General features: G+C 46.4%; 2 protein-coding genes across 3 annotated transcripts; one reads left to right on the top strand and one right to left on the bottom strand.

Annotated features, from left to right (window-relative positions):
- LOC115764569 lies at positions 1-2,253 on the top strand. Of its 2 annotated transcripts, none has more exons than XM_030707696.1 (5): positions 1-162; positions 238-455; positions 513-1,143; positions 1,208-1,741; positions 1,808-2,253. In XM_030707696.1, exons 1-5 carry the CDS (start codon positions 67-69, stop codon positions 2,045-2,047), a joined length of 1,719 nt encoding a protein of 572 aa, XP_030563556.1. In that variant the 5' UTR covers positions 1-66; the 3' UTR covers positions 2,048-2,253. The 2 variants fall into 2 exon arrangements, with proteins under 2 accessions (XP_030563556.1, XP_030563557.1); XM_030707697.1 differs by having other exon boundaries at positions 103-162; positions 210-455.
- A 4,202-nt stretch (positions 2,254-6,455) lies between these two features.
- LOC115764539 lies at positions 6,456-9,751 on the bottom strand. The gene is made up of 5 exons (XM_030707652.1): positions 8,331-9,751; positions 7,845-7,977; positions 7,643-7,785; positions 7,221-7,565; positions 6,456-7,154 (listed from the first exon to the last, which is right to left on the bottom strand). The coding sequence occupies exons 1-5, from the start codon at positions 9,700-9,702 to the stop codon at positions 6,616-6,618; spliced, it is 2,532 nt and encodes an 843-aa protein (XP_030563512.1). The 5' UTR covers positions 9,703-9,751; the 3' UTR covers positions 6,456-6,615.
- Positions 9,752-11,805: the final 2,054 nt, after the last annotated feature.

The following is an 11,805-nucleotide window of genomic DNA, read 5'->3' as shown; positions in this document are numbered from 1 at the left end:
AGTCACATATGAATTCAAATAAAAACTCATCAATTTATATTTTTACATGTAAAGGCAACGCAAAACATGTTCGACTTTGTGCCCAGTAAAGACCCTATAAATGGCAATGAAACACTGCGACGCGCGCGACGTCACATATCCTTTCTCAGAATATGGAATAAGGTGAGTAGACAGCCGCAGCTAAGTATATACATCTATATATATATCAGCCAAGTGTTTGCTACAATATGGAATTAGATGGACTGTTTCTATCCGGAAGCTCTGCAGCCGAACAGCACCGAGATGTGTGAATTCGTTAGGAACAATCCGAGCTGCACCTATTTTGTATACCACATTGACTACCTGAAGCTGCTGTTTTGCACCTTGAACCTGGGTTGGGACAGTTGTTATGTCTTTATGGTGGCTTTGATCTTCGTGATGCTGTACTTCGTGCTCTACATGATTATCAAATACTTGTGAGTATTATTTATTGTCAATTGAAGATTGACCGACTGTTTGATACCCCTTTCCAGCTGTCTGCCCAACTACATGACACTGATGGAGATGCTGCCCATATCTTCGTACACATATAGTTTTGTCTACTTTGGCAGTTGCCTATTTATACCCGAATATCTGAACTTTTGGCTCAGCTGTCCCTATAAAAGCGTCGATGTGGCCAGCCTGATGTTCACCAAGTCAGTTGGCGATATTCTACGTTTTTTTCTGCTCGGCATTATGATGCTCTGCATTAAGGGTTATCATGTGCGCAGCGTGCTCTGGTGGGGCAATATGTCGTTCATTTTAATAGGCTATGTCTATTTGTTTATGGTTGTGCGTCTCAAGTACGATCTATTTGGTGCCTTCGATTTGGCCTACGATAATGCGCACTTGATGACTCTCAACGCGTGGACATTTTTGTTTGTGTTCAACCTCGTTCTGCTCCTGTCTATTCTCCTGTCCTACCACAAACGGCGCCGTCAATTAAGAAAAACAATTGGCAAAGAGTCCAGCGTTTCAAAAGACATCCCAAGTCCAGCCAGTGAAATGGATGATGTTGGCAACTCACCTTTGCGCGATGATCTCAACAAATTCCAGATCTGGTGGAGCACTGTTAACGGCTATGCGAATATGAAGGAGCACAACAAGATCATAGTTATATGCTTTGTGAGTCGAGCTCTGCTGCTGGCTGAGCCTAATTAATCTCCAGAACTATTCAACTATTCAACAGACGCCGCTATACTTTCTTCTGGCCAATATAGTACCCGTTATAGACAAAAATCGGCCAATGTATGGCTGGTGCAAGAACGTGAATTGCGTCAGTTTTCTGGTATTTCCCATCATATTTATAAACCTGATGCCCGATCCGAAGGCCTGGTTCGGAGTGTTCGTGATAAGCTGGATATTGGCGTTTATGGTCTACATCTCAACCCATTCGCTGCGGGAGCCCAGCCATGCCGCGCTGTGCATCTATTCCATAGTGGGCATGGTCGTCTGCTCCGTTTCCATGGACTGCCTGATCGGAGAGATTGACAACCTGGCCTGGCAATATTTCAGCTTGCGCTTCCATGGCATGTCGGACCTGATCTGTCTGATGTTCTTCAGCAGCGGCGAAATGCTCTGCGCCTCCGTATTTCTGCATTATCTCATCGCTCACAACCTGAACGATGCGGCCTACGGCGCGGTCATGAGCCTGATTACACACTCCGTGTACACAGCTCTGCCGCTGCTCGTCCTGCACAATTGCTACACGCGCAACACCTATGTGAGTTGAACTCTTGCCCCGCATTTGTGCAAGGGTATTCAAATGGGTTTTTGATTTATTTTACAGATCATGGAAACCGCCAAGTCGGAGACATGCTTTAACTTCTTTTTGGTCATCTTTTTTGGTACACTCTTTCACGTCTCGATGAGTGCGAACGAGTTTCGCATGTCGCTTTTCTACTATCTGCTCATCTTCTGCAGCTCCTTCGTAGTGTTTCAGATGGCCGCCTACAGCGAATGGGTGCATCCTTTTGGTGCATTGCACACCATACAGCCGCCCAGGGAGACACGCAAGCACTGGGCCTAAATCGAAACCGATTTGTGCATTTATCAAAAATTTCAGCTGCAAGAGGTGTAAATAAAATCTTTGCCAACCGATTTCCACCTTGTACACCTTCGCCAGCCGACTTTAAGCCGATTCGCATCTGATTACAGGATAACCCCCTATCACTAGCAAAATGCCAACCAACTCTAGTCACGCTGAACAAAAGCACTTTTGTGCTTAAAACGGGATTCAAAAATAAAATCCGCAAAAGCAGCAAATGTGGCATTGCCTACTTCGGGGGTTGCCAGCTCTTTATTTGGCTGGGCAAATGTGAAATCTTTGCGCCCCAAACGAAATTGATGAATTTTCGTTTGTTGCCATACATTTTGCTTGGGCGTTAGCGTTTAGGGTGTTAGGAGTAGGTAGTTGTGTTTGGAAAGATTTTTAGATTATTAAAAAAATTGTTACAAGAAGCAGAGCTAGACTCCTACAGGATGCCTTTCGCTGGCATATTTTGACATTTGCTAAATTAAAGTGAGTTGCGATTTTTTCCTATCTATCCTTGCCTTTGCTTCCCCAGCTCTTGTAGATGCTGTTATTGTCCCGGCACCTTTTACATTACATATTAATTCATGCATAAAGTGTGAGAAAAAAGGAATTGCGAAATCTGCGCCGACAGGACACGACACTTTTGTTGACAGGACGTTGAGTCAACATGCGGCTGGGCATCATTTGGATCCTTGCGATTCGCGCTTTGGCTTGTGGCTGCCACAATCCGTGTCCCGGTCAGCCAACTCTCTGGAAGCTGGCCTGGCAACGCGTTGCTAGCATATTGCTTTATTGTCTTCGACGTAAACAAATTAAATAATGGAACATTCTGCCTTTCAGGTGCATAATTCCCCTAATTAACGCACAAGCTGCATATTAAAAGCATACTTTAACAAGTTATTGAAATTATAGGAATTACATTATATATTTTTTAATTAGTTCCCTAACATAATCCCATCATATAGAGCAATTGACAAATAGGCTTTTGAGTAGTGGGGGAAGTACCAAAAGCTCTGCAAACTCGATAAACTTTTACATATTTTACAGAAATGATTAAACGACAACGACCACACATAGATGGCACTTTATGCTAGCGCCCTTGTTGCCAAATGCCTGTGATGTAAACTGTAATACTATCACATCTGGCTGTCGATACATCCTTTCAAGTGTATAACAATTTAATATTGGGTCGATTAACCAACATAGATGCCGACACTTGCTTCTGTTAGCGCCACCTCTTATTCATTTTACATTAAACGGGCCACAGGTGGCGCTGCACTGGTTCGTTGCTTAAAGTAGCAATAGACTAAATGTCTGCCGCTTAATTTATACGCTAGGTGGCGCCACTAGCTTGGTCTACGCTGCTTGCTTTGAACCGTGCTGCGCATTGCCAGATGAAAAGGTAGATAAAATGGAACTAAATGTGTTTTGCTAATTATGGTTAGTGAATAATCTTAAACATAATTAAGGTTGCAGAGGGCGCTACAAGTTTCAGAGTAACTCGATTTGTCTTTGACACCAACCTTTGAGCGGAGCGGCATCCTGCGAATCCCGGCATCCTTGAATCCCAAAATAATAAAGTTACGATTTTTGTAAATTACAAGAACTGAGAGCCACAATAACATTTATAAAGTATTCAAGCAGTAGGCGTACATATTTGCAGGAGCATTAATGTAACTGAATATGCGCATACGCACAAACATAGGAGCACAAGCAAGAGGAAGCGAACAACAAAAACAGGTAGATTTAATGCACTCGCTCATTGCACTCACCCAAATAACTGTTACCATTTTGCGTCTCCTCTTTGCGTTTCATTCCGTCTGTTGATGTCGATCGACTGCTGCAATGCCAAAAATGCACTTTTAATATTAGCTTCACACAGTACACACGCGTTATTATTAAATATACGCTGCCCTTTGGCACAGCCCTTTGCTACACACTTGCACTTGAACATATCATTTATTATTAAACGCAAAAAATAATAGAAAATAAAATTAATTAGATCCCACACCCGTATTGTCATCTTGACGCTTACTCAACAACTGAGCTTGGCAGCAGCGACAAAAAGGGAAATTTGTCTTAGGGGTAACGGTACTTCGCTGTTGATCTCCGCAGTGCCCGCTATTGTTGTTAAAGTGTACTACAAATACCCTAGGTTTAATTTCCGAAAAGAAATTTCTTGGCAATATCCTAGAGAGGGTATTTTCACTTGCTTAGCATGGACACTTAAGATTTGCCCCTGGGATATCTTTGCAGCCTTGGTAGTTGTCTTTCTACCGAAGAGTCTGTTAGAAATAACCCTAACTCTATTGGTGGAAATCTCGTGGGAATCTGCTGGCAGCCACCTATCGGCTATTTAAGGGGTAAATTCACCAATTGCTTAGCAGAGACACTTAAATGGCGCAAAATTTAAATGTAACATAATTATTTATAGTAAACGAGCACAAGCGCATAATTATTTGTTACTGTCTGCAGGCGTGCAAGCAGCTTGTTTCCTATAGATGACTAAATATTTGTACTTTTTCAGATGCATCAACTTAAAATACTACAAAGAGCAGTCAATAAAAACAAGCCCGCCGCTAATTGGACAGAGAAAGCTCCATTGCAGCCAAGATTATTTAAACTAATTAAGTATTGCGCCTCGTCCGGAGTCTGGCAGGCGGCCTGGTTACATGACACATCGCCAAAGCCCTGCGCCTGCACCGAGAAGAAGAGCGGGGGACAGGGCTCATAGTCATAGTCCACACAGGCATCCGTCAAATCGTAACTATACGAGCCCAACGCCGTGGACTCACATCTCTCGTCCTGGCGCAGCGGGTGGCTCACGTTGCGAAAGGGCAACTCGATGCTGCGCGAGAAGCAGACCGTGAAAGTGATCTGACTGATGGCTGCAATCTTCAGATAGCGCATGCTCTGTCTGGCTGGCATATAGAGCGCGTCCAGGCGATAGAAATTGATGCTGCCCAGCCGAGCGTACTGCTCCAGCGAGTTCAGGCCATACTCGCTGATAGCCCCATTGGAAGAGCAACGCGGATTCCAGATGCGACGCGGAACTGAATCAGACAATTAACTCAAAAGTCTTAATATATCTTAAGAATACTCACCCTGACGTATGCGCCCTATGACTGGATCTCCACACGCCTCCGGCGGCTTCTCAATGTTCAACAAAAGCAAATCTCTGCTTGGCTCTCGCACAAAGTCGTGAAACCGAACCAAGGCGCCGCCGCCATAGTAAATGAAGTTCAGGTGGGGCAGACTGTAACGCAGGCGCTCCATATAGCGCACACAGTAATCGTAGTCGTTCTCATCCACATAGGACGTGGGACTGGGCACCAGCAGAGCCACCAGCGAGCGGCCGCCCAGATTGTCAGTGGCTTGATCCACCGCCAGCAGCTGCTCCACTCGCGTGCTGAGCGTGTTTAGTATTGCGGGTAGATTAAAACCGGCTGGATCTACGCACATGCAATTAGGTTAAGATGTCGAACCAACTATGAATTGTTATGCTTACGCCAATAATGCGATGTAAAGTTCCATTCCTGGTATACATTTACTATATAGTCGGTTGTATTCACTATGACTGAAGCATCCGAGGCAGCAAAAAGCGTTACAGTGCTCGCATACGGATGAATGTTTAAGTTCTGTAAGACATAGCTGCAGAGAAATCGAAGGATAGACTTAAGCAAGTATTTTGCATTCAGTTTTCATGTTAGTTTTCCCCGTGAAGTGAATTTTCCGAGGTTCATTTTAAATTGAAGCCCTTTTAGACCAAAATGTATGCCAACTTTGACTCCCTATTCAATGGAGCGAGAAGTGTGAAAAACTTCTTCGAGTTTACAGACAGATCTTTGCCATGAATGAAACACAAATACGTTTTCCACAGCCTTTTTCCACCACCTTTCCACCTAGGCGGCTGAAGTGCTTAAAAATCCTGTGGGGAGCAAAAGTCAGCTCTATTCTAAACAAAACTTTGAAAAAACTTTGGGCTTAGCGAGAAGTGTGAAAAAGTCCGTGAGTTTACAGAAAAAACTTTGACATGAATGAAATACCAAAATGTGCGTCTAGCACATGAATTGATCATCAGTCAGTCAGTTAGTCAGTCAGTCGGTGGGTCAATCAGATGGATGAATTATAGATTCACGTGCACTTACGCCACATAGTCGACTATCCAATCGTATGGCCAATTGGTGTCCACAAACACAAAGACGTTTGTCTTTATGGTGGTCATATTGGATATATCCGCTGACTGATCGCGCTGAAAGTAGTCCATGATGGCTGCAAAGGAGAGTAAATGAAAGGAATGTATATGAAAATGGAAATAAGATCGGATAATTAGCCTACGAGGAACCACTTGGGCAGAGTCTAAGCACAAATAAAAACAGGCTGGTTAGTTCTAGTGGGGACTTTATTTGCGACTTTTTCACTGGAACTTACAACTTAAATAAAAAAATTATAATAATAATTTAAGACGACAAATATTTGGAAGGAAGCTAGGGTGGGGCATACATACAGGATGTGATTAATTTGAACTCTTTTTACTGGACTGCGACTGCCGCACAACTGCACTACTGCAACGACTGCTGCAGCAGCAGCGCCAGCAAAATGGTGAACAGACTGGCCGCCAGGCCAGAGACGCCGCTGTAGCAGCCCATGTTGACGGACGAAACGATGTAGCGCCATTGATCGGGCGTCTGGCAGGCATCCTGTGTGCAGGATGTGGTGTTGATGCTACCCGGCTGGACGGACAGATAGAGCGGCGGGCACTGTGTGATGGTGTAGTAGCCATTGCAGGCATTGGACAGATCGTAGGAGTAGCTATTGCCACTGATCTGCACACAGCTCTGGTCCACAGTGGTGCCCGTGCTAGAGCTGGTGGAGTTCTGCTGCGGCCACTCGTAGCTGCGCGAGGAGCAGATGGTAAAGCTGCCGCCGTTCTGCGACTGAATGGTCACCACGCGATTGCTGCCGGCGCCAAAGAAGTAGTTGGAGGCAACGCGATAGAAGTTGATCGTGCCCGGCCGCACATACTGGTACATCTGGTCGGTGCCCCAGCTGGTCGTATACCAGGCCGAGCCGCAGCGCGGATTGATGATGCGTCGGGGTACTGCAAGAAGCGGATTGTCGCATGCTGAGTATCAAAGCGAGCGTGAGGCTTGAGGGATGCACTTACTCTTCACAATGCGCCTGGCTACAGGTCCCGCCGATGTGGCTACGGTGCTGCCCGTCATCAGCGAGAACAGATCCCGCGAGGAGTCGCGCACAAAGCTCGCGAAGCGCTGAATGTTGCCGCCGCCATAGTAGACGAAGCGCAGATCGGGAATCTGCTCGTAGATATACTGCAGCTCCGTTGTGGCATAGTTGGAATCGCCATCATTCACCGTCGCCTGATTGGGCATAATCAAGGCCACCAGAGAGCGACCGCCGACGCTGGAATTGGTCTGCTCGCCGTTCAAAAGATTTTGGGTTATATTCTGAATCGTGCGCAGAACAGCGGGCAGATTGAAGCCTTGGGGCACTGTGCGAAAAAGGTAAGGATTACCATTGAGTCAATGCTAAATTTTATCCTCACGATAAATTGTACAACGAACTCACCATTCGCCTGTGTGGTCACGTTCCACTGCTGATAGACGTCGGTGACGTAATTCGTGGTATTCACAATAATCGAGCCATCCAAAGCGGAGAGCATCGTCACGGAACTGGCATACGGATGAATATTCAGCTGCTGCAGTACATAGCTGTAGAGGGAGAAGAAGCATGAGCGGGGGCTTAGCTGGTAGACACGACTCCAACTTACGCAACATAGTCCACAATGGAGCTGTACTGCCAGGAAGTGTCCAAAAATATGTACAAATTGGTCATGGGTGTGATAATGTCCGACAGATCCTGATTGTTGCTGGCCGTGCAGGAGACATCGTTCAAGGATTGCGCTGTAAAATTAGTAAGCAACAAGAGAAAAGAGAGTGCAGGTTGTGCGTGTGAGAGCGCGAGAGCTTAGAGATGGGCGCGTGTCGGGCTTTGCTTAACACGACACGACACGAACACGAGCCTTACTTTATATATAGTACAGGCTACTCTGGGCTACGACAGCCTAGGGTTTGAACCAGCAACATTACTTTTGGGCTACACTTTTTCAAATTTATAAATAGTTGTTCTCATTTATCGTGCGTGTTCGTGTCACGAAAGAAAACACGAGAGAGCTTGATATACATATGTAGGTATTAAAGAGAGCCTAGCTTATGCCCAAGTGGTTTCATGATATAAATAAAAGTGTGCTACTTACGCACATAGGTGACCAGCGAGAGGGAAGCAGTGTTGGCAAATTCCGCAATTGCCGCTGGCTGGAGCGTGACACGCAGTTGCATGCCCCTATCAAGGACCTGGGCGAATGCGCTGGTCTGTGCCTGCATCTCCGCCGAAGGCGCCACATTGGTGAACTGCTGCTGACGACTGCAGGCCTGAATGCCGGAGCCCAGCACACCCGTCGCGGAGTAGTACATGCGCAGCAGCTGGGAAAGCTTCAGGCCGGAGGCCTGGGTGCGCCAGTTGGCCACGTTCTTGGCTATGATCAGACCGTCCAGACCGCCGCGAATCTCCGCATCGGTTGCCTCCAGATTGTTGCGCTGCGACAGGAAATACCAATGGGGCAGCACCGTGTCATTCCAGCCGCCGGTGGCGCCGACTGTGGCCGCATTGTTAGTGGAAACCGGCACCTGGACGAGCGTCACCTCGGCCAGGTCACCCGCCAGCGTGGCTGCCCAGCGATTGTCTATAGAGGACGCCGCCGTCTGGGACTGGGTGCGACCACGGCGCTGGGTAGCCAGTTGCAGCAGCGTGTTCACCGGCACAGTCTGCTGTTGCAGACCCGACGCGACGCCCGCAATCAAGGTGCCCGCCGAGACAGTGCCCCAGGGCGTGCGCACAACGCCATCTTCCACGGGACACTGGCTGGTGCCCTCGCTGCCGCCATACGCCCAGTCGGTGTCGTAGTCCAGCTCGCCCAGCTGCACATAGTTCGAGCCAGAACGTGCCCGCTTCGGTCTGCTGTCCAGCCACTCGGCATCCCCAATAAAGTTGCTGGCTTCGTCCTTCTTAAGCGCACGGGGCAAGCGCTGGGCGCGATATTGAGAGAGCTGGCCACACACCGTGTTCTCGTCGCCACGCTGCCTGGTGTCAAAGGTGCTGGAAAGCATGAAGTGCAGGGAACAGCGCTCCGTGCTGGTCAGCGAGCTGTTCGGGAAATTGTTCGCATTGCCGGGCAACAGGCTGGAGAGCAGAATGCGCAGCTTGGGAAACTGAAAGCCCGTGGGACTGTAGGGTATTACGCCATTCACGGCATTAACGCCCGGCGCACGCTTAATGCCATCCTGCCGGAAACGATGCAGCAAAGCAACCGAAACAGTTCTGATGTCCACCTGGTAGCCGGTTGCCACATAGCTCTGCTCGACCTTCTCAATCAGCGAGATCAGTGTGTCCATGTTGGAAGGCAGGCGATTGTCCCGATTCATGAAATACGACGTATTATAGCACTCGATCAGCGAGGGCGGTATCTGCAGTTGGGCATTCTCCTGTGCCTGCACTGGGCCAATCGCCAGGATCAGGCCCAGGCCCAGGCAAAGGCAGACAGCGGCTGCCTTCAATTGTGCAAGCTGCATGCCGTGGCTCCTTGTAAGTTCGTTTATTCTTCGGTTCGTTGAATGGAAGCTGAAAGTAGCGCACATACGTCCGACAATTAGAGCACGTTTAGGCAGGTAAGTGTTGCCCACCTTCCGCCCAAATTAGTGTCCAACTTGGTTACAAAACAACTTATCGAACTGGCGGCCCTGGCCCAAAATTAAAAAGAAAAAAATGCCCCAACCGCTGTTGAGTCAGCGTCCGCATGGCCTACGCTCGTCTGGGCTCTAACCGTCCAATGATAAGACCTCGCCCATTGTATCCACTGCGTACAGGCTGCCCTTATCGGGGCCCGCGAACAATTACTCGTGTTTGATTTACGCTCATGTGTAAACTCTCTTATCCTTATCGCAATGCAAACATTTAGACAGTCAACAGGTTGGGCTTTCAGATGTCTAGCTAAGTGGAGATAGGCGCAAGAGTATTGATCAAATCTGCCCAATTTCCAACTAAGTAAATTCATTAACTTCATTTTTGATATGCCGCACTTTGTTGGGACAGGTGGAAACAGCTGAGAGTAGAAGCGATAGCAGATAGAATTTGTGAAAGGCAGGCGAGAAAACGCATGAAACCCAAAATAATAGACTAAGATAACTGTTGAAAGGTTAAATCAAGAAAGAGATATTTCACAACTGTAATTAGTTTAAATGTTCACCTCTTTGCTTGGAAACTGTACCCAAGGGTTAGACCTATGCTCGAACCGACACTTTTCTTTCTTAAGCAGGTCTTGGAGATAGGTAGGTAAGACACTTCCGTCTCTCTTCCATCTCTCACTGATGTGTCACTTCCTGCCCGATGCGAGCTTTACGACTCTTTGTCAACTCTCTGGCTTATTGAGAACCAACTTTCATATAACACTAACACCCCCCTCTTATGTACACGGAAGCTGATGTCATGTCGGCACTGCACACTCATGAACTTATCAATTGGAAAATAAAATTAATATAATAAAGACCAAGCAAATGTCGCTGTAAGCGCATGAGTCAAAACACCTTGATATGCCGTATATAAAAATGTATATATATATCGGCTATCAATTTTTATCAGTTTGACAAAAGAATTCGTTCCTAATGCGGCCAGATTGGCACATGGACGCAAGTCGCAACGAATACCGTTAGTTAGTTAACTATATGGCAACACTATCGCCAATACCGAATACCGTTACAAGCGCGTGAGTCAGCTGTAGGACAAGAACTTCGGGCCCTGTAATGCCGCCGCCTATTGCCCAAGTCCAGATAATGGTTGGCATTTATAAACACATATAGTTAGCTATGTATTTCTCTCACTACACTCAACTGCGATTTTACTGTGATAAGATAACATTTTTTGATTGTTTAAGCACCGTTGGTTTAAACTATTTTTAAAACTGGGGCGTTAACTGTTCGCTGTAGACTTTTTTGTAGACTTTCTTTGAAGCTCACTTAAAATATATATTCTTTTTCAAAGTATTTTCATCATTTTGCACAATCTTTTAGACACTAAGTGGTCATAGTTTCTCTCTAATTAATTGCCTTTATATATGTATTATATTATTTTCACAACCGAAGATGTGCGTTTTCCGCTTTACCTTGTTCCACCTGCTAAACTATTCGTACTGATTGCTCGGCTTTTGGGCGCACAGGTGCCTCACCTGTTTGCCGAGCAGCAACATAGCAAACTGCTTATCAGTTCTCCCCCAATACCAATATCGCTGATAAGATATGAGACTTTTGGATTTGGGTGAATAATACACGACGCAGCGAACGTTGTGCAAATCGAAATCAACTTTTGGATATCTGCCGAACTCTACAATTTTACTACACACCATAAACATGGAGAGTTGTTATTGGTATTTTGTGGCAAGCCGAGCATTTAGCTAATACGGGTTTTCCTTCTTATCAAATTGTAAAAAGTTGTCATTTAATTAAAGGCGAGCGACAAGATGACAAAGGTTTTCGATTCGATAACCTAGAAACTGTTGAAAATACCTATCGAAACACCAGCCGACAGCGGCCCTCTCTTGCGAGTAATTTCGAAATGTCCCGCGCACAATTACCAGGGCTGTCTGCAACTGCTGCACATTTGATGGAAATATATCGATATTG

The sequence above is a fragment of the Drosophila novamexicana genome, unplaced genomic scaffold (assembly GCF_003285875.2).
Source record: "Drosophila novamexicana strain 15010-1031.04,08,12 unplaced genomic scaffold, DnovRS2.1 tig00000858-arrow-arrow-pilon, whole genome shotgun sequence".
Lineage (NCBI taxonomy): Eukaryota > Metazoa > Arthropoda > Insecta > Diptera > Drosophilidae > Drosophila > Drosophila novamexicana.
The sequence above is the reverse complement of the archived record's forward strand: the minus strand, read 5'-3'. Positions and strand labels throughout refer to the sequence as shown.